At 44.6% G+C, this 24558-nt stretch overlaps 3 protein-coding genes across 9 annotated transcripts in view; all 3 read right to left on the bottom strand.

Annotated features, from left to right (window-relative positions):
• LOC109512121 (uncharacterized) overlaps positions 1-4129 on the bottom strand; it is a 5892-nt gene extending 1763 nt beyond the window's left edge. The window contains exons 1-2 of the mRNA XM_019863623.1: positions 3941-4129; positions 8-672 (exon numbers count right to left, since the gene is read on the bottom strand). Of these exons, the coding sequence (XP_019719182.1) occupies positions 8-605 (598 nt within the window). The 5' untranslated portion in view covers positions 606-672; positions 3941-4129. The remainder of the gene's footprint in view (positions 1-7; positions 673-3940) is intronic.
• A 6828-nt stretch (positions 4130-10957) lies between these two features.
• On the bottom strand, positions 10958-17078 carry rpz6 (rapunzel 6). 2 transcript variants are annotated; one of them, XM_019863843.1, is made up of 4 exons: positions 16714-17078; positions 14893-14970; positions 12521-13017; positions 10958-11803 (listed from the first exon to the last, which is right to left on the bottom strand). In XM_019863843.1, exons 3-4 carry the CDS (start codon positions 13012-13014, stop codon positions 11113-11115), a joined length of 1185 nt encoding a protein of 394 aa, XP_019719402.1. In that variant the 5' UTR covers positions 13015-13017; positions 14893-14970; positions 16714-17078; the 3' UTR covers positions 10958-11112. The 2 variants fall into 2 exon arrangements, with proteins under 2 accessions (XP_019719402.1, XP_019719401.1); XM_019863842.1 differs by lacking the exon at positions 16714-17078 and having other exon boundaries at positions 14893-15011.
• Positions 17079-18473: 1395 nt separating this feature from the next.
• On the bottom strand, positions 18474-23941 carry rpz (rapunzel). 6 transcript variants are annotated; one of them, XM_019863844.1, is made up of 4 exons: positions 23337-23941; positions 22434-22513; positions 19866-20344; positions 18474-19193 (listed from the first exon to the last, which is right to left on the bottom strand). In XM_019863844.1, exons 1-4 carry the CDS (start codon positions 23432-23434, stop codon positions 18987-18989), a joined length of 864 nt encoding a protein of 287 aa, XP_019719403.1. In that variant the 5' UTR covers positions 23435-23941; the 3' UTR covers positions 18474-18986. The 6 variants fall into 6 exon arrangements, with proteins under 6 accessions (XP_019719403.1, XP_019719404.1, XP_019719407.1 ...); XM_019863845.1 differs by having other exon boundaries at positions 23150-23416; XM_019863848.1 differs by adding an exon at positions 20573-20648 and having other exon boundaries at positions 22434-23412.
• Between the last annotated feature and the right edge of the window lie 617 nt (positions 23942-24558).

Here is a 24558-nt window from a genome sequence, read left to right as displayed (position 1 = left end):
ACCACACCTTCTTTGAGGGCGGCGTAGCCCATGACGGCGATGAGGCCGACCACAAAGAGCTTCTTGAGCCGAGCGCAGAAGTCCTCCACCGCCCTCCGGCTCCTCTGCTCCGTGGTGACCACCGTGTCCAGCATGGGGTCGCCCGCCGTGTTCTCCCCCGTGACGGCGTTGTAGAGGGCCTCCAGGTTCAGGTCGGCCTCGGTGTTCTCGTAATACTTGATGAACTTGTCCTTCTTCTTCTCTTTCATGCTCGGCTTGGTGTTGATGAACTCCTGGAACTTCTCGTACTGGCCCAGGATGTGAGCCTCGCGGTCAACGTTCTGCTTGTTCATCGATGCCCGCTGCAACTCCAGGGCGATTTGGTCGATCTCGGTCTGGATCCCCACCAGCTTCTGGTTAACCTGTTCGATCTTCTGGCTCAAATAGACGGCCTCCTTGCCCTCCGGGTTGCTGAGGATCTCGGCCGAGGCCATGAACACCGCCTCCAGGATCGGGTGCAACTGGCCCACGGTGGCGGCCAGGACCTCGGAGGCCTGCCCAATGATGTCCACCCCTTTCTCGATCTTGTCCTTGTTGTCCACCAGCCAGTTTGCCACGCTGTTCATGGTTGCGCGATTTTACGGCCGCAAACGAACGGCGACAAAATGAATTCCGCCGCAGCCGGAGACGTTCCTGGAAAGAGATCGAGAGGGAGACCCTTAAAGGACGTTTTTGATTCCGTTTGGTCCACAAACTCTAAACAGTTGCCAGGTGTCTGGTTTAGTGACATGCAAATGAGACCCTGCAAAGCCAAAACGAGTATTTGGAAGCAGAGTCGAAACAGAGCAAGATGGAAGACTACCAAAGTTGGTCCCAGGATGTTTTATAGCCAACAAAACTTTTTTTGTCCTTCACAACAGTCACGCTGTCGGACTACCAGATAAATATCATTCTCTGTCTTGGACCTGGTGAGACGTCACACTACAAGACTCTGCCCAATCGTCGTTGGTTGTTTGTGCCGCGCCGCGTCCAGTCTCTCGTCACTGTCTTCCTATTGGTCAGTGCCGAAGAACCAATCGAAGGACAACGTAGGACATGTCACACTACGCGGCAAGATGAAGAAAATTTCTGGTTGTGAAGCATCCCAGACACCAGAAGGCCAATCCTTGAGTTTGTCACATGTTGTGGGCTACGGTGCGTCAAGACAATTCAAAATCGGCTACGACACACAACGGTTGTCTGCGACGCGTCTGTCGGATCAAAAATCGGGATATGTTCATCTGGTCTGACATCGGCAATCAGTCAGTCTCTCTCAACAGATGTTCTGAAATCAACATGGTTTGGGAGAATGGTCCCGTTTCACGCAAATGAGCCACTGCTCACCACCCAAACTTGACCGTGAGGATCAGAAGCAACGTTGGACAAATTCTTGCTCCTAATTTGAGCATCCAACGACACTGCTCAGATTTTCGTCATGGATCTTTGTTGAGGTCGCCCAAAAGTCTCAGCTGGAGAGAATCGGTCTTGAATTCTGAGGAGCCAGTTTCGAGACGCGCTCGCCGCTTTCTGACATGAGGCAACCGGCAAAAATCTACTCGGTTGCGAAATTCCACACTTAATTGGCGGACAGTCACTGCAGACACCAAAATATGCGCTTGCTTTTCCATGACATGACCTCTTTCAAAAGCTCATTAAAGCCACCGGCAGGTACAAACGCCAAGACCCGGTACCTTGTCTCGACACGCAGAACCTACTCCGGGTCCCGTCTGCGCATGTCAGCGTCAGGCCGCACCCTCGCAGCCACACGGTCACGACAGAAAGTACACGCACACACAAACACACACACATACACACACGAAGACCATCAACATAACGTCGTCTTTGGGACGGCTCATTGGGTTGGACCGGTCAAACAGTGGTGCCGAGCCAGCACAAACACACGTGTTCACAGTGGAGGAAACTAGGTGGGGGATTTTACTGCGCCGACACGATAAAAGTGACGTGTCGGCTGGAGAAAAGACACTGGGGAGATGATCTAAGTTGCGCTTCAACTCCCCGGAGTGGCCTGGAAAACGGCACACCCAATCCTGGCTAATGAAAAGCCTTCGGCAGCGCACTTTTTGTGCAACCTTGTAATCACACACACATGCACGCATGCACACACACTCGCCCGCCCGCGCAACGCAGTGTACATTGGCGTTTGTGTTTTTGTTTGACAAAAAGACAAATGAGAGCTCCCATTTGAATGTTGAAAATTGAAAAAAAAAAGTACATTACAAGGCTCTTTTTTGGGGGGGAATAAAAGTTATTTTCATGCATTAGTTCATGGTGAATGTGTAAAAAAAATGGCTAGTTTTTTTCTTTTTTGACCCCTAAATATTCCAAAATGATTTTTATGCAGTCAAATGATTTTGCTTTCAACCCATTAGGAGTCAGTCACTTTTTGATCCATTTTTTTTTGTCAATTGTCTTTTTTGTGTAATACATATTTTGTCGGTGACATGGTATCTTAAATATATTGACAGTCAGTGAGACAAGGGGCAAAAATGGGGAGAGAAACGGCCAATGTATCCGTTGCCATTAGATTTCTCAATATCATCTTTTTCTTCTCATCTTTTTTGATGGTTCAAGATGAGGCAGGTCCCATTTTGGATCCTGTTGCTGACCCAAACATGGCAGGACGGTTCATTAACGCCACTGCGATGCGCACGCTTGCTGCAGTGATGAGGTCACTCGGTGTCGTTTTACTCGACGTTCATTGAGACATCGTTTGACACGTTCTCGTAAAATGAGAAATTGTTTCATCAAAAGTTTGGCGCACACACACACACACACACACACACACACACACACACACACACAAAAGTTTGGTCTTGTTAAGGTGGAAATTTTTGCTAAGGGCGAGGCCCTTCTCCCAGAGTTGCACCCCCCCCCCTTTTTTTTTCAGCTTGCAGGGAACTCGCAAACAGAAGAAATGGGTCTGCCTCCCTCCACGCGGCCCGTGGCCTACAGGGCACCACCCGAAAATGTGTCCCGATTTCTCAACAACAACAACAAAAAACGCCCTTTCCACTCGAACCAAGAGCAATCGATGAGTCTTGCGCTTGACTCGAACATTCCAGGCCACTTGACGGCACGTCACTTGTGACGCAAGCACCACGCAGACAACTTCACTGGCCCAAAGAGCAACCAAAGGCTTTAATTCTTTCCATTTCTAGATCTATATGCAAATTTCTCCTTTGTGAGACAAATAAAGGTTTTCTTATCTGATTTCACGTTCTGTTAAATTATGAATAGAGTGACTTAATATACAACTGAAGCCATCACGTCCTCATCTTGAATGGTCTCAATTCACGTGCAGGGTAATTAGAGACTTAAGAGACTAGTTTTTTATACTTTTTTTTTTAACCCCAATATGCTTTAAAGTGTCAATTATATTATTGAGCATTAAAGCTAAGCTGGCATTCAAATCCTCAAATCAAATGATCAAAATGCATTGGAAGAGCAAAGCAAGGCTTTAATTCACTCTTTCACTTTCATTTTTAAAAAATTCCTTCAATTCTTATTTTATTTTATTTTTTTTACCAAAATGTGGTCTTAGTTTACAGTGAATCGAAGCCAAAATCAAATTTAAATGATCCTTCAATGGTCAAACTCCAGAGCAACATGGGGCTTGAAATCTTATTATTTCATTTTTTTGCTTTTTTTTTTTTTTAATCTAAATGTGTTAGCTATTAGCCTGTTGACAGAGGTGACATTCAAATCTTCAACTTGAAAGGACGAAGTGCATTTGCAGGGCAACACACAGCTTAAATTCTTCCATATTCCATTTTTGGATTTTTGATTTTTTTAAAATTAAATCCAAGTTCACCTTAAAAATCCTAAACTTCAATTCTTTCCTTTCCACTCTCATTTCTTTCTTTTTTTTTTTTAACCGAAGAAGAATTAAAGCCAAGCTCACCTTCAAATCTTCAACTTGATCAAAATCCACCGGCCAAGCAACAAGAGGCTTAATATTTGCAATTCTGCTTTCTTTAGTCTGAACCAAAATTTAATTTTGATTGGACTTTGGAGAAAATTAAAGATCGGCTCACCTTCAGACTCTCTCCAACTTGTTCAGTAATCCAGCCGGGAATGCAAGCGCCAGCCTCTGCTGGATGTCGTTATGCATTTTTTCTCTCTCTCCCTTTCCCCCCCCTCCCTCTCTCTCTCTCTCAGAGCCTCGGTGTATCTTGTCCATCCTTTCCCTGCATTCCGGATGGATAGATAGACCGTGAGCTACGCTGGAAAAGAAAGAGATAACATCCTGTAAATACTCCTCCCATGCAGGGACTTGTTGGGAGAAACACACGGCATGTGTGGGAGTAAAACAGTGGTGAGAAGTTACAAAGGATACGTATACTTTTTTTTTTTCCCCAGTAATCTGTACCAAGTGTGTGGCAACCCCTGAATGGGACAAACTGAAACAAAAAAAAAGTATGTGTGTGTGTGTGTGTGTGTGTGTGTGTGTGTGTGTGTGTGTGTGTGTGTGTGTGTGTGTGTGTGTGTGTGTGTGTGTGTGTGTCAGAAAGAGTGAGAAAGGGTGGGTGAAGAAGGGGGGCCACTGGAGCCGGTTCTCCCCAAGACAAAAACAGCCTTGTTGTGGCTGGGACCCGGTCGCCATGGCAACCGCACCCACTCCCACCGCACTTGAACTTCCCGGTTCGCAAAAGAACAGCCATCGCTCGGCCCCCAAAGGCATAAATTAGCGACGGCAGGCGATTCGTGGCCGGAAGAATCGCTTGGTCACAGCGCGGCGGCCGGATGAAGGGCCACGTTTGTCTCGGCCAGCACGCCGTGACAGTCGGCGCGGAGACACGTGACGTCACGCATGATGACAAGTTGGAGGCGTGACAGAAATTTACAGGGAAATACGCCGTTTGCGGGGGGCACTGTGATTTTTAAAGCGATTGTTTTGGGGCTTTTCATGACATCAGGCAAGTCCAAATTTTAAACGGGGTGTCAAACATATGGCCTGCGAGCCAGAAACGGTCCATCCCAGGGCCCAAAGTGGCCTTATAACTACATGTCTGCATTATACTTCCCCCTGGTGGCCAAAGGCACACACACCAGATGGAGTCGCACAATGTGCATTGAAGGGAAGCAAAGAATGTGGAAAAATATATATTTTTTAATTAATTAATTCAAGTCTGACTTGACTGAATCTTTTTACTAAGTAAAATATAGAGTCCTTGGAGAATTTCCATTAATTCCATTGGGGGAAGATGATTTCATTTGTGCTTTAGTAATGAAATCTATTTAAAAAAAAAAAAAAGTTTTTCATATCATCTGTGTTGCAGATTTTTCCCTTTTGCCGTTGGATGTGGAAGGCATCCCCGGCGACAAACAGGGGCTGAGCGTAACCTTCCGTCAACCTCTTTTTGTCTAACAAGTCGACGCAGTCGCTTGCCGTCAAGGCCGTTTGCTGTGTTGAAGTGACGTGAAGAACGGCTTCCTATCGACTGGCTTTTATCTCTTTGACCTTGGCCGGCGTCTCATATTTCCTACACGCCACCAAGTGCTACTCTCCTCAAACGTCCCTCTAGCGCGCCCGCTGGCCAGTGTCAGCAACTGCAAGTGGGAAAGAATTTGCGAAAAATGATTCTGAAGAACACACTCGACTCAAAGGATGATATAAAGTTCATTACTGGCAGTTATCATGAAATATTGGGTGAGTTCATTGTATGACTCATGCGAAGGTTATAAAAAGTCAACACACCCCTGTTCAGTTTGATGATATAAAAAATTGAGAGCTATTTTGCAAATCTTTTATAAACTCAGTTGGTTGTTTTTGTAATCCTTTCAAGAGAGGATGTAAAAATAAGTGAGGTAATGTGGTTGCATAAGTGTGCACACCCTCTTAAACTGGGGAGTTCTGCGAGTTCAGATGAAACCAATCACATTTAAAGTCATGTTAAACGGGAGTCGGCACACACCTGCCACCAGTGAGTGAGTCTGACGTACAACAAATAAAACGCAGCTGTTTTAGTAAGCTGTTCACGAATATTTTTTTCTTTTTGCTTTCTCGCAGAAGCCTTTAGGTGTTCTGCTGACAGTGACTCCTATTTGGAATTGTTGAAAAGTCCTTTCACCTTAACCCTTGTCGATTTTGTTAAGGACATTTTTTTTTCTCCTTTCTTTACCTCAGTGGACTATTTCCGTCCTTGCGTTTATTTGAAACGTGCAAGGTGCCAATGTCATGAGCGCATTTGGATAATGCCTGCGGGAATCGCTCTGTTGCAAACAAGCCACACAAGATAAGTATGCCGCTCTGAAACACAAATATTATTTTACTATTGCGAATAGCGGACTGGACAAACCGGTTTGTGGCTGCAGTAAGAATAAAAATGAGTACAAAGCCCTGACAGGTGCATCATATTTCGTTTCCGAGAATAACTGCATTAACAATCAGAACAAAAAGCACATTTTGGTTACGATTCCTATGTTGAGTGACTCCCCAACACCTCCTGCCCCACAAAAAAAATTTTAATCTTAAAAGATAACCATCATCTTCCAATTTAGAGTCACATTAAAAAAAACATCCTGAATAAAATATAAACAAATTTAAAACGAATCAAGCTTTTTTTTTTTTTTTTTTAACATCGGCAGCCACAGCACATGGACGAATAAACCACCTGCGGCGCTAAAGCCACAGGTTGCGTTCCTTCTTCCATTTTTGGGGATGTGGAATGTTTCCCTCGCGATAAATGGGTTCACTGTACTGTCACGCGATATGAATATTTTGACAGAAACCTTTTGCCGAAAGGGAGGATGTCCCCGCAGATGTTTCCGGGCCCGCGCGGAGCAGGACGTGCAGTGACACATTCGGCCCGTAGGGGTCAACGGAGGCTGAGACGAGAGGGAAGACGAGCAGGAAAAAGAGGTCGCCTTTGGTTATCTGTCAATCTTTCGGGTCAATACCAAGCGACAGGAGAGGAAATGGAAGAAGATTAAAAAAACGGGAGGGAGGGAAGCGCTATCGATTACACGGCGCTCACTCGACTTTCTCCGAGCTCCAACAACACAGCACACAATCCAATTATCCTTATCGGCCTTGCATGTTGCTTGGCGACACCCCCGCTGTCTTCGTTTACTTAAACGAGATGCTGAGATACACGCACGAGTCAGCATAATGTCCCTTTTCATCCAATTACAAAAGAGTGTTCAGGTCCAGCTGGAAATCAATCATAAAACGATGAGAAGAAAGTAACAAAAAATCTGAATTGCTTTATAATTTTACACATCACCATTTGTGAGAAATAATGTCTTCGCTCTTTGGAAAAAAAAATGTAATACAACTTCTCGTGTCATAGTTCAACTTCACGGTTTTGTGCCTGTACCTGCACTCCATTTGCCCGAAATAAAACATCAGGCAAACCAATGTGTTTGCATAGCTCCCCTTGGCCAACGGTCCTCATTTGCTTAATGGCCCGTTATCAACTGGCGATCCAGCAGGAGAGCGGTGAAGCGTTAATCTTTACAGCATCACAAGAGAAAGTAGCTACAGCACACGTCTTTTGCGGGTGGCCATATGTTGGGAATGACCGATGGAAAATTCGACCATTTCTCTTGTTTTTTTTTTCTTTGTGCTTGGTCAGCTCAAAAAAGAAGCAACTTGTAAATATTTAGACCAAAAACATGCTGGAATGTGATTCGGCGGGGGAGTACGAGGTGGGGGGCGGCTTTTGGAATTCGCCCCCCAGGCCCACTGATGACAAAATATGCGCCTGCATCTGATTGGCTGAAAGAGGGAAGATCATCCCAGTGGAGGTCTTGGACTGCTGAGGCTCTCCTTCACTTCCTGTTTCTCACGCTCTTCTAGTGTGCGTGTGTGTGTGTGTGTGTGTGTGTGTGTGTGTGTGTGTGTGTGTGTGTGTGTGTGTGTGTGTGTGTGTGTGTAATGATTGACCGGTACTGTATTGCCAACCGTCAGCTTGAAATGTAATTTGATTACTTATTACTGTTTCTGCTATAAAGATTATATCCATGGACGTACTGTATACACGTGTAATAAAATTACACACTACACAGATTATAGACATACTGTATTGTAGATATATAAATATATCCAGATGACAGTAATGTAATTTCATTTAAAAAAAACAACAAAACCCATCAGATTCATGATTACTCCTTCCACTAAATATACAATATGTGCAGTTAAAAGAAGGGATTGGTGGATATACAGTACATTTATATACTGTAGATATACACATATTCAGATCACAGTAATGTAATTACATAAAAGTATTCAGATTATTGATGACTCCTCAAACTAAATGTACGGATCATACAGCGACACACGTATACAGATTGTAGTAGCACGATTACACAACAATAACCACATTACTGATTACTGTTACTACTATTATGATACCGTACTCTTATTGTAATTTTACTAATGCTTTTATTTTTTTTACTTTAAAAGGTAATTTACTGACTTTACTTTCCAGGCTGCCTGCGTCTTATTATGCCAAAATTCTTTCATGTACTCACCTTTCCACCAAACTGGAAACAATTTCACGTTGATCACCACCAGGGGGCTCTAAGGACCACTCGTCCGCTTCGCCATATCCCTCGAAGGCTCTTGATCCAATTGGATCAGTCCAAGAGCAGGATGGATGCCTAATAAGATCCTCCTGAGCCGAGAGGAGCCTACCGCCATCGATTCTGCCCTTTCATTTCGCTTATGAAATATTGATATTGGCTTCTATCTGGTCCTGCAGATGGAGGCATTCTGTCAATTTTTTTCTAATGAGGACAGACTGACTTCCTGTCTGTTCTGAAGTCGAAGTCTCTTTCGCGCGAAGGCTCGCTGCAAGTGAATGACGCGTCATAATCATCCCCAGTTGACATGCACAGCTCCACACAGGTGATTTGTGATGCCGTTTGGTTTCAGATGGATCACGGGGATCAGCTGTGAACATGGCGGAAACGTGTTTGACAACAGGCAATTAGAGTACAACTTTTCCTTCTGCACTTGTCTTTGTTTTTTTATCTTACTTTTTATCTTGTTTTATCTGTCAAACAAAAACCGAACGTTGACCATCAGTTCGAAAGGCGTGTGGCTCTTCTTCGCTTTCAAAATGCAAGCCTCCTGTAAGGCAGCGAATGCTGTCCTCTGCTGGTCGGAAGAGGGAATTGCACCCTATAGCAACACTGTTTTTTTCCGCTTTGTTTTATTTGTTGTGATGATGAATAAACAATATTTTTCCATGTTCATTTTTTTTTTCATTTCAAATACTAGTTTCCTCAATTTTTAGTATAGATGCTTGAAATTTGAAAAAGTATTTCCATGGCGGCTGGGGCCTGGCGCAAGGCTTTTTTAACGACAGGGAGAGAAAGAAGAGTGTGTCTGATCAATATTTGCAACCTTTGGCCAAAGGACGTGGAGCCGCTCATCAATTTGCTGCTGCTCTACACTGCACACCGGGATATCATACACACCTGAACATACCACAACACAGGGAATAAATTCCCTATGCCATGACTAGAGATGGATACAATATTTCAATTCATATACAAAAAGAAAATCCCAAATGAGTGAAATAGAAAGGGTCTGCTTTAAAGCACCTTGCCATTTTTCTATTTTACAGCCATCTGCCCGGCAGGCTGGCACAAGACTGGGCACAGTGTCTGGGAAATGAACTCTAAACATGCTAAGCTAAGCACTTTGCTCCATGCCCGCAGGGGGCTATAGCGCTGCGGTCTGGGAAACGCTGACTCGGGTGCGAAGGGGAATTCAATTAGCAGCCGCAGATGCTAACGGTGCAGCGTCAATCACATTCGTGCTGAGAAAAAAGGGGCAGCCTATTAGATTAAACACTTCCCCACATCCATAAACGACTTGTCCGCTGGCAAGAAGCAAAACGCATTCAATGCTCACCATGCGCTCACTTTATTCAGACCATGAGAAAAAAAACTATCCATCAATACTTTTGTTGGGATAGGAAATTATATTTGGACACAAATATGTGCGTATGTCTCTTCTGCTTAATATATCACTGTGGCGATAAATTGAAACATCGATCATTCTAAAAAGTGGAACACTTGTTTTCGGGTTATAAATTTGAGAGCTTTAGCATTAGCATGTTAGGATTAGGTTTATGGGTTATGTTTAAGATTAGGAGGTATGTGGGTTGCTGTTAGGGCCAGGGTTTCAGGTTTGGGGCATTGATGGGTTAAGGTTACAAGAGAGAAGCATTTTTTTCAGATTAGGGTTAGGTTTGGAGGTTTAGGGTTCGGGATAGGGTTGAGTTAAGGGTTACTGGCCAAGGGCAGCGGTCCCCAACCTTTATTTGCCCCACGGATTGGTTTCATGTCAGACGACATTTTCAGGGGCCGGCCTGTTAAGTACAACGGCCAGATAAATTCAACAAAATAATATGACCTGCATGAAAACTGTGGTATTGTCTAAAACATAATAATAAACACGAATCATGACATATCCTATCTGGCCGCAACACTGGGTGGTTGCTATGATAACGGTTAAACGTGCCTTCAAAATAAGATACACGGCAATTAAAAAGTGCATGAAAAATACGACTCACGATCGCCGCTTATTATGCAAACTAGCTTGATGTGTGGCAATATCCTGTTTGAGATAAATCCGTATTTTAAATAGGACTCCTGATACTGTGTATTAAATGTAGCCTTCTTTTTCTTGAAAGTCGTCGGCTCCTCTTCTGTCTCCTGGCTGGGCCTTTTCCCCTTCCCAAAGAAACTTTCCAAAGACGTTTGTTTTTTTACTCATTTTGCTAGCTCCTGGGTATCGTTTTAGCGGTAACATATCACGTGACCGAGATGCTCGCCTTTACCTGAGTCAAGAGTGACATACTGTAGATGGATGTAACAGAGAATCCGGTAATTTTTCAAAATAAAACATCTTTCACATTCCGAAATGAATAAAACGGAAGTAATGTAAATTATTTAATCTTTCTGTGCGGCCCGGTACTAAATGACCCAGGGACCTGTTGCGGTCCGTGGCTCGAGGGTTGGGGACCGCTGGGCTAGGGTATTTTCGTCAATGGTCATGGTTATAATTTAGACAGTTAAGGTCTGAGATTTAATCCCACTTTGGAATGTTTTCGAGTTTCAATCAGCGTGTACGCACACAGCAACGTTCTTGTGCCTCTCCCAGTAGTGACAATCTTCTGGGAAACTCCAGGCCGCCGCTGACTCCTTGTGGCGGCTGACGGCGTGAACCACGAACCCGCTCATCTGTTTCTCCAGGACGTCCACCACCGTGGGGGCGTTGCCCTTGCGAGCGGCGCCCTCCATCATCTCCAGGATGGCATCCCTGGGCACTGTCTGGGGCCCGGTGCTGAACGACACCACCAGGTTGATGTTGTTGACCTGCAGAACCTCGAACCAGTTGCGCCCCACCACGTGGTGGAAGCGCTCCCCGGCCCTCCAGTTGCGGTAGGTGCTCCCCGAGTGGTTGATGAGGCGCACCGACCAACTCACCCAGTCGTACTTCTTGACCAGGAAGTCCAAGAGCTGCTGGGTGGTCTCCTGAAGGTTGTCGCTTTGCTTCTCCTGGAGGAAGTGCTGGGCGTCCAGTTTGGCCTGCTCTGGAAATGCGTCCACGCAGGATTGGATGGTGGTCTTCATCCGGAGTTCGATCTCGTCCATCTTGCGGCTCCACTCTTGGATTTTATCCTCTTCCTCCTGGTGGTTTTGGGTCAAGGCCGTGTGTCCCATCAGAGCAATGAGGCCTAAGCAGAGAAGCTCCTTCATGCGCACGCAAAAGTCCTCCAGAAGGCGACGGTTCCTGGAGACATACCTGACGACACATCACACGAGCAGCACCTTTTAAGCCTGTCTTCTTACAATGTCAGCAGTTTTAGATTGGCACCCTAACCCTGAACTCCAACTTTATTCAAACCCCAAACACATCCGAACGTACGTACCCTTACGAACTCTAAACCCCGCCCCTAACCTGAAAGCCGAAATCAAATGTTGACATCTGGTCAACCCAAACCAATTGTAACTCCTGACCCTAACCTGTAATACTAACCCGAAAAAGTCCTCTCTCTAAACTCTAAAACCGTCACTCCCCAATCCTAACTTGTAGTTGAATTCAAAATGGCTGCAACAAATTCAGCAAAGCTAGCGGCTGACGGTCGGCCGCTAGTTTTGCTGAATAGGTTGCGTGAATACAAATTGCAGAATCCCATGGCAGTTTAATCGTACTTGCTTGCGGTGCCTAACACTAAACCTCTGGGTAAATAATCTTAAAACATGAATGCTAACCCGCAAATTGTAAACGTAACCAACAGACCACAGCACTATACCAGTTATTTAAAATGTAAAACTAGTAACTGATTAATCGGCTGATTAGCTCAAACAATATCACATCAAATAACAAGTTTGTTGGTCCCTCACAACAATGGAAATATCAATTAAAGTCAGAACATTTGACTGTATTACAATAACTTGTCCTTTAGCCGATTTTAGTAGAGCTGATATCGGCCTGATTGACACCCGATACTGAGTTTACCTTTCCACCACGTCCAGAATGGACTCTCCAAAGCTGCTGTTACCCATGAGTGCGTGATAGAGCACAAATAAATTCTTCTCGCCACCACTCCTGGAAAAATGCTCCAGGAATAACTTGGTCTTGACCTCCCGAAACTGCGGTTTGGCCTCGATAATGTCCATGTACTTCCTGAATTGATTGCGGAGGTTCTCCTCCACGGCAAAGTACTGCGAGTCCAGCCGGGCCTTCTTGATCTCGCAATCGATGTCCTCCAGCTGGCCTGAAAGAAGGTCCAGACTGTTGCGGACGGTCAGGAACTGCTCCTTGACGTAGAAGACCTCCTTGCTGTGGACGTTGTCCAAGGCCAGACGCAGAACCGGAGCGGCGGCCTGGCACAGCGGGAAGAGCTCCCCGACCGCGCTGGCCACAACCTCGGCGCCGCGCTCCAACATGTCCATAGCTGCCTCGATGGCCTCCTTCTTCTCAGCCAAAATCTTCTCCACGGGATTACTCATGGTCTATAAGACAGGACAATTCTCAAGTACATATTTGCAAGCGATGATTGTTTGTCACCGGATTTATACAGTGCACAGGCAAGTCTGCTGCCTTCAGCGTAGTACCAGTTTGCGCAACAACATGCCTGGCAGCACTTAGCTTTCGTGGAAGATGCGCAGCGTAATTATCAGAAAAGAAGCAGCGTGATAGAAGGTCCCCTGTAAAGCTGAGGATCTGTGCAACTTGAGTCGTCTTTGCGTTTCATGTCATTCATGTGATGTTATACGATATGCTCCCGTTTCTTGACAGTAAGAAAGTCAGAACAGGCACTAAGGAACACTTTACAAAGATCTAGTTTTCAAAGCCTTAGCGCGTTTTAATACATTTAGGAGGGGTACAACGATCATTTAAAAAAAAAAAAATTCCCGGGAATTTGTGATTGACTGTACATCCCGACGTGTACTCTGCATGAGCAAAATCTCGGTCCTTGTCCCTTATTTCTTTTAATCAACATAGTTGGTAGCTATCAGCCGTTGTCGTGACAACGCTGTCGTCAGACCGGCTGAGCCGAGCTCCACGAGGCCGAAGAAACAACAATGAGAAAAAAAAAAATGAGTACAGCAGGAGAGAGAGCGTCTGACATTGTTGTTCCACTCTCTGCATCCATTATTTATGCCGGCAACAAGATTCCATAAGCAGCCACTGTCGATTCTAAAAGTCACTTATCTCTCAGCCAATCAGAGTTGCCTTAACCCATTTTACTGTAGGTTTTTGTTGTTGTAGTTCTTAACGTTGGGTCATCATACGATTAGGTTTAAAAATTGTAATGTGCCTATTTTGACAAAGTAAAGAAAAAGATACAATAACACCCCCCACCCCCGCACGGCCCACCTCCATTGTGTGGGTGACGTTCCAACAACCCCCCCAGGCAATAAGTGGAATTTACAACACTTCAATCAATCAACAATGTCACAATATACTTTAAGAATCATCACTCAATCCCAAAAGATGTACATTATAAATTGAACCAAAAGCCATTGCTTTCTGTAGGCATAAAAAGCAGGATGACAGAAGGTTGATATTCAATAATCTTCATCAAAAACTAGGCGAAACTGAAAGTACTTCCCATTTTCCTTCTTCATCCAAATTTTGTGCCAAAGTAACGCCATCTAGTCCTCAACAGTGGAATTACACCCCAAATTAAAAGGAGCAAAGACAAATTAGAGTTATGAACTGATATTGGTACTACCTAGTAAATTTGAAGGAGTCTTTTGCATGATTTTTTGGGGGGGGCGAGGTACGGTTACAACCATTTTTCACCATTTTCAAACCTCATTCATATGGCATTTTTTAAAAAAAATCATTCAAATATGGCAGGTTAACAAAACTCTTCCCTGTTCTGGCTCAAACCGACAAAACATTTTCACTTTACGGGGACTTTAAATACAGTAAACAAGTACTCAGTTACAGTCTACCACTGATTATTATCCAGTTTCAACCACCGAAGTCGTCGACACATTTACATGATATTGGATGTGGCCAGCTTCAGAGCTGGTGATGTTTTCATAAATAAAAAAATCATAAATAAAATACAACACTGGAGGTAGTGATGTCATACACACAAAATGGAGGCTGTGTGTATGTGTGTGTGCGTCCTTGACTGAATGCGAGCATCCAAGGCCGGGTGGAGACGGGGACTCCTTAACCTCCATAAATCATCAAAAATAATCCAATTCTGGTCAGTAAAAGTGATTAATAAAAACAAAACCCGGACCTACGCCGTGGATGCGTGTTTTTAGCACAAGTGGCCCCCACCTGACGTCACCTCACTTTGCGTGCATTTTTCTCATCTCCAATCCAGATTAAAAAAAACAACAACAAAATCAGCACATTCTTACCTCTTCTTCTTTTAATTCTTTTTCACGTCGGACAAGTTCCTGAGTGGAAGATTCCCAGTGTGCTGCTTGTGAGGAAAGCTGCATGGGGAGGGGTCCCAAAGAAGAGAGAGAGAAGAAAAGGAGTGAGACGCAATGGAGGGATGAGGGAAGAGGGTGTTCGGAGAGTGAGAGATCTGTGCGCGACGTGACAAGATCTTGCCGTGGTTTTTCGTCTCCACCAAGATGGATTTTAATGTCTATGATTCTTTTGTTATTTTTTTAGCTTTTTTTTTGAGGGGGGGGGTCCACTTTGAGGAGCCTCTTGGGGATGTTCAACATCACGCACGCCATTGAAGGTAAGAACAAAACCTCGTGATGACTACGCTTGTGTTAAAAAAAACGAATAATCAAGTGTGTATTGATTTTAAAGCCATTCACAAACAAGCAAACGTGTGTATGCTGTCCACTAATCAGGCGTTGATGGGATCTTTTTTTTTTTTTTTTTGCGCACTGAATTTCTGTGGCTAAAATGTTGCATTTCCAACATTGAGTTAGAGTCTAATTATTAGACGGTGTTATTTGTACCAAGTAGTAGATATGCAGGTGATAGCGCAAATGTTGCTCCATGGGAAAAAAAAAAAAGACAAACGATCACCCACCCACCACCACTAACCTGCACCAAAAATAAATCATGATGCTGACGCAAATGCTGCCAGACAGACGCCACAGCCCAAGTGAGCACGTCAGTCAACTGATTATCTATTTTTTGTTTGTTTTTCTTTTTTTTTGGGGGGGGGTGTTTTTCATGTGACTCCCCTGATCTCTTGCAGGGATGAGCAGCAGAATTGTGCGGGTCAAATCAGCATTTTTTTCTCGATGTTGTAGATGAGTAAATTGCGCACGTTTGGAACCAGCTCATCTGGTTCTATTTAAGGGGCTTCAGCACTCACTATGCATTCTTAATTTTTAAAATAACTACCGCAGTGTTCAATTTGGATGGTGACATATATATGGAATACAGTATACAGCAAATAAAAAGGGAATGTTATTGGATGTTTCTGTGATGGACAGTTGCCTACGTGGAAACAGGTGGAAAGAACAACGTCATCTGGCGGACATATTGAGAAACTACACCCCCATGTTCTTCTTGGATTATTTTCGGTCCAAACGTGCATACGTTTTTTTCTTCCAAAATGATTCGACCAATGTAATGTCTTAAATGATGCAATATGTTAATTTTTTAACAAAAATGGCAATTTTTGCGGCTTCTCCAAAGCGATGCTTTTGGAGAGGCCAGGTTTCCCGCCCGACTACAGGGATATGTTCTATATTTAAGTAGGCCTCTATTTTTGTACTGAATGGTAAATTTCATTTAAAATGTCTTTCGCTATTTTGTTTCGGGTCGCTGGGTGCTGGACCTTGCCCCAAATTCAATTTAGACGAAAGGCACACTGCCCCCTGCTGGCATGGTGGCCAGTCAGTCGCAGGGTAGATTTAACACATTATAGAGATAGACTGTACATACATTCCTTTTTTAACTTTTTTTTGTCGTTTTATGTAGCGTATACAGCCACCATGTTATTACGTACGTCTGTACTATTGAACGAGAGCCCATTTTTACCAGTTGGAAATGTTTTTAAGACAAAAACTTCACAACTAAATCACAGCTGAACGAGAAAGCTAATTTGGGAAATAAGGATCGCTTCCCATTACGCCACACAAGGGTTGCATTTCCGCTAGCATCTCTAGCTGGCCATGAGCTTGTTAGCTCTAAACACTTGCTAGCTCGTAACATCTTATCATTTCTAAAATAACATCAAATACACAATCATGATCACATACCGTTTTGCATTCTGAAATGAATTCATTAGTACTTTGGGGAAGATGGAGATCTTGGTGTCTTCACCTCATACTGTCCTCGCTCTTTCAAGGGGAACTAAATGCAAACATTTTCTTGGCAACAATCTGTTTGAAGTGACCCCAATAGTCGGAACACACCATTTAAATTCATATGGTGTTGGTGCAATAAGAATTAAGCAGATGAAATCAGCCACCAAAGGCGACTGACATTTTGCCCATTAGCACGCATTGTTGTCAACTGCAATTGACACCCTGGGCTGAAGGGCACGTTCACGTCAATTCTAGCAGACAGCAAAGGGCGGTGCAGGACAAAACTGTCATTCCGATTCCAACTGAGCATCTACGTCTTTGTTAGGACTGCAGGTGTCCCGAATCAAATGTCCAGTAAGACCGGAGAGCAGCCAGGCGGGAAAATGAAATGACTCCCAAAATCACGGATGCATGGACTCATATTTATTTGTAGTGGTGCTCAAAACGTGCAGCCATAACAAAAACAGAACAGTAGCCCGATACAATCAAATGGCCTACATCAGACAAGTATACACACTTTAGTCGCTTTCTTTTTATACCGCATAATTATGTTTAAAACACATGTAAAAGGATGTCTCGTAAAATAGTGTAAAAAAACAAACAAACAACAATATAATCATTGAGGCACCACTGGCTGCAAGCAAACAAACAAAAAAAAAGAGGCTGTTCCTTTACTTATGGGATAAAGTGCCCGTACAACACAAAGTGACCTACTCGGCATGAACTTCGATGCCCGTTTTTTAAAGTCGTTCTGCAGAACATGTGGAAAGAAGTGCTTCAAAAGTAGTGTTGGTGGAACTCAAGTGGCATTCTCATCTAGTGTCATAAAAACGAGTGTAACCACTTTTAGTGTTCAGGTATGCGCTCAGTGCGCATCATTGCATAACATTCATCCTACGAAATCTTTTTGTTTTTTGGTCTCGCTGATTTTTCAGAACATCTCACCAGTCGGTTGGGATTGAGATAAACCGGGGATTGTTGGACGATGTCGTCCGTGACATCTATCGGCTTGGCATGCGTCCTAACTTGTAACAACGAACATGAAGACGTTCAGTGGGTGGGTGGTCCAAGACTTAATAATGCAACAACATTTAATCGACAGGCGCCTTCCGGAGCACTCCAGGTCACCTTACAAAGTTGATCAAAACTAAAGAGTGGTCCCAGCGGTCTTGTCTAAACAGCGGTGGGCAAACTCAAGCGCGGAAGGGCTGAATGGCCGTTTCAAATGGATACATGGGATAGCTCGGATTAAAGACGGGGTGATCTGTCAGATGTTATCTGAACCGTTTCTTTTATTTCATGAACTCAATGGCTGCTATGGACGCTTGCATTTGTCGATGACTACCACCACCGACAAATATATTCGTGGTCCATTTCTCAACAGACAGGCGTGGTGGAGGGTCTGGCCTAGCCCGTCTATCAAATAACGCACGTACGTGGCCGTATTGATGAACTAAAGGCCAGTAGGTGGCGGTCTTGCACCGCTTTGGATTGGAGATCAGCACAGCTTTTAATTAGAAGAGAAAGATTAGGTGGCCAGCTCGGACAAGGAGTTTAGGCACCTGACACTCCCAACAGCGTCTGTGTTTGATGACGCAGTTCATGGAGTGAAAAAAGGTTGCCGACATTCAACTCCGGCCACGTGTTGAGACAGCATTGCTTACTGTGTTTCTTTGGCGTTATTTCATCAAAAGCCCTTTCTCAGTCGCTTTTTTTAGTTTGAGGTGTCACAACGCCTTCAAAGTCACTGTTCTGTTGACATGTTTGCGTTCACACAAAGCTTTTCTGTGCACTTGGAATCAGCGCGTTCCACTGCTAGTTATTAAAGAACAGAAAATCTTGCTTTTTTTTCCTGATATGAGTCAACTTTCTGGTTTGGTACTTATAAGGTGGCAGAACCTAACCTCGAAAGATCAGTCAAAGTGCTCGTAAAATGTCGGGCAGTCAATGATTAAAAAAAAACTAATTTGAAAAAAATTATGTATAGAATAAGTATCATTTTTGCCCATCTCTTATTACTTACAATAAACCAATCTGCTAGCTATTGAATTAATTAAAGAAAAAGTCCCAACAACCAATTCAAGGAAAGAAAAAAAGAGCAATATAAGGACGCTTGATAATATAAATGTTGGCTGGGCCGCACTGTCGGTAAGGTAGAAGTAGCGTACGTGTCTTTGCCCACCGCTGCCGTTGAAGTTAACGATGACGATGCGTGTGTACCCGATTCAGCGGCACATGCGCAGCGCGTGCTGCATCTTGTCCTGCACGTTCTCCATCTTTTCGGCCCACTCCTCGCTCAGGCCGGCGTCGTCGTCTCCGATGACGGCGGCGTAGCCCATCAGCGCGATCAGGCCGATGCAGAACAAGTAGGTGAGGCGCGTGCACAAGCGCTCCATGGTCCGACGATCGCCGCCCGAGTGTTTCAGGAACACCTCAAGACAACAACAACAAACACAACTTAAAGAAAGGCAGGACATGCTGGCCTCTGCTGGTCAGAGTTAGACATTGCAGCACCTGAAAACTCAATAGTATATTCCACCCCACCCCCCCATTGTGTTTTTTTAGTTTCCCAAGTTTGTACTGTTAAGTGTTGTAATATTTTCCAATGTTAATTTTTTTTCTTCATGTGTTGAATAATATAGTTTCTTTAGTTTTCAGGACAGACGGCAGTTTGAAAACCACGTAAAATAATGTTGCCATATCACTCAGGTTTATGCTCCAGACCCGCCCACACTAAGTGAAAAACTGCAAAATGGTGAAAGCGTGCCAAAATACTTTTTCAAATAGAATTATGCCAAGTTTCGGAATCAGCTAACTATTGACGAGCCCCACGTGCAGGTGCTTGATTCTGTTAAGAGATAAAACGACTTCATTCAAACTCTTATGTCACATGAGTTCATGATTGTGTACATGCTGGACAAATTGATGTTTGGAATGCTGGATTCATTTTTGAATCACTGTAATCGAAGTTTTCGCATACTTTTTTTATGAGTCAGCTATTCAACACTATAACGGCATTAGACAAGTAATGGAAATGATGGCCAACCGGTCCAGAATGCCCCCCACCCCCCTCCCCAGCCCCGTCAGCGTGGTCCGCGACTCACCTCCAGGATAGGCCGACTGAAGAGTTTGGGTTTCCCCACCACGCCGTCATAGAGCGTGTGCAGGTTCTGGTCGCCCAGGTCGTCGGCGTAGCTGCGGGTGAAGTCTTCCTTCTTGCGCTCGCTGTGCTCAGGCCGGGCCTCCACAAGCTCCATGAACTTGCGGAACTGGTTCTTGAGGTTCTCCTCCACCGAGGCGTACTGGCTGTCCAGCGTCTCCTTCTGGATGGCCACCAGTGCCTGGCGGTTCTTGCGCGAGAGCTCGTCCAGCGCCCGGTTGACCGAGCCGAACTCGCGCTTGAGCGTGCGGATGTCCTCGTCGTCGATGTGGTGCAGAACCACGCGCATCAGCGAGCCCGCCACGCCGAAGATGGGGTTGACCACGGCCGCCGCCGACGAGATGGTGGCCACGCACTGCAGCACCTTCACCATGCCCTGCTTCAGCTTGGTGTGCTCCTCCACGATCTCCTCTTCCATTGTGACTGCGGGGGCAGCAGGCTAGGAGGGACCACATAGACAATCAAAATATACATTGGACGGCATGTTGTTTGTTATGGCAACATTTGTCACTGCAGCTGATAGACAAGCAGCTCAAATGCAACACAAATTCGCTGACGTTAGCTGAGCATGGCTAACCGATCGTCTCTGCGGTGTCAGAAAGATTTCACACGCACTTTCACGGAGGATTCTCCGATAGCACAATTCCTTACACGCTTATTTTTTTTTTTTTGCTTCTCCTCCTTTCCTCAAGCTCCCACTGGAACAAAAACGTCTTCAGGCACCGTCCTGCAGCAACACACACAAAAGCCCCATTAATATAAAAAGCACAAATTGAGTGAAACACAATGCAGAGACATTTTTGTTTTCCGGTGAGGAAAGAGTTAAGCACAAGTCTCTCCTGTTTCGCTGCGGCTGTTTTCTTTTCAGCACCAGGCTGCCGCAAGCGCACGTCTTTGGGCTGACGCGATAGCTCCTTGTGGGCCGAGCCAAACAAAAGGAGGACAGAGCCTTTCTGTGACGGAACTGGGAGCCGCGTTTCTTGCGCAACCTCTTCATGAATACCCCATGAACAGCTTGAAACGCTCGAATACGTGTCCGAAGCCTGCAGGGCGTGTTTATGTTCTGCATGTGTCACCGCACACCACCACTAGAGGGGAGCAAAAGTGTCAACCCTCACTCCTGATTTCAGCACCACGACCAGTGGACTGAAAACACAGGCTTCAGCCATCGGTGACCAAATTAGCCATTTAAACGGCACAAAATGGAGTCACTCAATTGAGAAAATTGTCGTTTTTGTGACTTTTTAAAATCTGTTATCTTGCCTTTAGACGTAAATTTTAATAGTGGCATGAAAGTAATTGTTTTCTTGTTTACACAGATCATGATGAAGTCCAGTGATGCAACTCAAGACGGCCGCCAATTATGAGGATATGATGCAAAGGAAGATTTGTGGTGTTAAACACAAACGAGGTGATCAGAATTCCAGGAGGTGAGAAGAGTACAAACTGGCCACGATTTTCAATGCACAAGTTTTGGCGAACTCAAAATGGCAGCCGTTTAGTAGTTACCTTTTAATAAAAAGTCAGACACAACCAATGGTAGCAGAATTCAAGATTGCCATCATTTAAAAAGAGGTGCTACATACTCAAAATGGCATTCGTTCAATAGGTTTTGAAACACAGCCAGAGAGCTTCCGATGTCGTTTTTGATGAAATCAGTAGTCTTTTGTGTAGAATTCTGGCATTCTGGTTAAATCAATTGTCAAAAAATGTCACCCTTTAATTGACTTGAAAGATTAGTGTACTAGCAGGTGAGTGTTGTTCACCATAACCTCTAGGAAGGATGCATAAGACTTCACTGACTTTCGTGTGCATTTAATTATTTCCAAAACGTATATATTGACATATTTACAGTGAAAACACAGGAAATTGTCTTTGCAGTTGACTTTTGTCTCAAAACCAAACAAGGAAGTGAGCTGCCTACTGACGTCACTTGTTGCCAGCTCGACAGCCATCTTGAACGCTGTCTAACTAGGCATAGCAACAAGCTAATGCTAATTAAAAATGAATACATCACTCAAATTCCACCATTAAAATTCATGATTTATACTTCAAGTGATATTTTTCTTAAACTTGAACATTTATGCGTCCAGTTTGCTGTGCGTCTGGATAAAAATGGAGTGCCAGTGAGGCAGTTGAAGCCAAAGAAGCACACACCCTTGAGGCTCATCAACTTCAAATAACTACGACGACGGAGGCTAAAATACAACAATGAAAGGTCTTCCGGGCTTTTTAAGTGTTTGTGGAGATTTCGATAGGGTCAAACATCCGCTTTGGAGGCCCACAAGCAGGCTCAATCTCCTTCCTGCCTGCTTTGGCTCCCTCTAGCCGCGCCTCCATGTTTGCCTCTTAACGCACAGCCGTGGTCCGGGCCGCTTGAAAATGCTGCAGACATGCCAAATTAACCCCTAAAACTGGTCCTTCTTGGGCTCAACGCGTACTACACTTTACCACCTTGCATCCCAAGCAATATTGGCCACCATTGGCCACGAAAGGTCTGTTTATTTCTTACCTTTTAGTGAATGGCTTCCACCTTGGTGCGCCTGTCCGACGGCCCAACCTCGACTGACTCCTTCTTCTTCCCAGCAATCCCTGCAAAATGGACACGTCCATGTACGTTCGACGTGTAGGGGTGAAAATGTTGACATAAACCATCATTTAAGAGGCTATATATGCCACCAAACGCACAAAATGGTAATTTGAACCAAATTAAAGCTGTTTATTCCAAGTGCCACTTGAAAACTCTACAAAAAATGCTTGAAATATTAAAAGCACTCCTTCACACAAACAGTTGTCCCCCCTTTTTTTGGAACATATTAGAGTCCATTCCGCATTTAAAAAGCCCCAACCAAAACTCGTTGTCAGTCTGTGCGCAACCGAACTCCAAAACCGACACGCTGAGCTATTTGCCAACCCCCGCGGCATCTTTCAGACACTAACAAACACTCCATTCACGATATTTATAAGTCCAAGAGACACTTTAGCATTTCAAGACTGCTTGGCGATGACTTCCAAGCCAATAAAAGTCCACAGAGTTGAGAAAACAGACGAAACTTCACGAAAGGTGCACAGGTGCGCCCTGATGCCAATGGGAATTTTCAGTTGGCTCCAGTTGAGTACAAAACGAAAAAAATCAAAAACATATTCTAAAAACACCATAAGCATAAAAGTTTTGCCGTAAAAACGTGAGTTCCGCTGGAAAAACAATGAATATTGTGTCAATTTTACCGCACAGCCCGCCACCTAGCGCACCGAAGAGGCGCACACGCCACTGGAAGTTGAAACATGCTCGATTGAGCGCCTTTCAGTCTTCCAAATGGTTAAACAAACGTGGAAAAAACTATTAGTGCTGCTTGCGAAGCATTTCGCCGCTCCACAGGCGAATAATGTGACACAGTTGAGCCCTTTAACGCGCCTAGCGAGCCAGTGGCTGCGCGCGCAGGTCGCCATCTGCTCCTTCGCCTTCTTCTTTCTTTCTTTGTTCGGCACACGCTCGTCAAAAAGGCGTTCCATAAATCTCGTGGTGCAAAAGCGCCAGTAACCAAACTCGTCAATCCTGCAAGTGAAGTGTTCAAAGGTGGTTGAAGCTGTTTTGCCCCAAAACAAACGCCCCTCGCCTCCTCTTGTGCATGCAAATAAGATGCGCCGCCTTCACACAGGCGCAAATTATGGTGTCGTACCTGCTACAAAATGATGCGGGGGGTGGGGGGCTCAGAACTCGCCTCGTATTTGCGTGTTCAGACCTGAGAGGTGGGATTCAGATCTAAAATAAAGCCCCCCTGCATCCCACTTCCTCCTGCTGCGACTGCGCTCTGACAAAAAGAAGTGCGCCTGTTCCGTGGAGCAGCTGTCGAGCGGATCCAATTGCAAGTGTGCACCATACTCGCCAACTGCAGGCAGTTGGGCAACATTAGCTCAGCTGTCTTTTGCGTGACTGCACGCCTCACATTTAACATCCTCTTAAATTAAGCCCAGGGTGAAGAAGTGTGCGGTGTACTTTTGTTTTAGTCTGGAAGCCCCGCACACTCAAGTCTCGCGTTGCGGTGATGAGTAAACACAATTTGCGTCTGTACTAGCGGGTTTAAAACTGTGGGTGAACCCTCCATTCATCCATCAATCGCTCAGTCGGTCCTATCCATCCATCCATTTGCCTGTCTGACTGATAAACTGGCGTATAATATTTTATTTTCCGCCAGAGAGGGGAAACTACGTCATTTTAGCACATTTTGATGGGGAGAGGGGGGGGGGGTTATAAATTTTTTCTTGTGTCTGCATGCAGCGTTCGAGCAAATGTGACGCCCTTTGGTCTGCAAATAACACTTGAATAAATGAGTATATGTAAAAAGAAAAGTCGTCTTTTGGTATTTTTTAAATAGCTTGAAATATGTGCACCTGGTCCAGAAACAACAAAATAATAGAAAACATTTTAAATGAAAAGCCTTTTAATACGATAAAGACAAGTGCAGAAAATGGACTGATGGCTTTTCCAAATACTGCAGGTCAACATGATGGACGAGTGGTTTGCACGCCTGCTTCTCAGTTGGGAGGATCTGAGTACGGAATTCCATTTGACTATACACGGAGTTTATCACCAGCATCTTAACCTTCATTTTTTTAAGCTATAAGGGTTCCGGATT

This window comes from Hippocampus comes, unplaced genomic scaffold (assembly GCF_001891065.2).
Source record: "Hippocampus comes isolate QL1 unplaced genomic scaffold, H_comes_QL1_v1.1 scaffold249, whole genome shotgun sequence".
In the NCBI taxonomy this organism is placed as follows: domain Eukaryota; kingdom Metazoa; phylum Chordata; class Actinopteri; order Syngnathiformes; family Syngnathidae; genus Hippocampus; species Hippocampus comes.
Note: the sequence above shows the minus strand (reverse complement) of the source record. Positions and strands in the feature narration are given on the sequence as shown.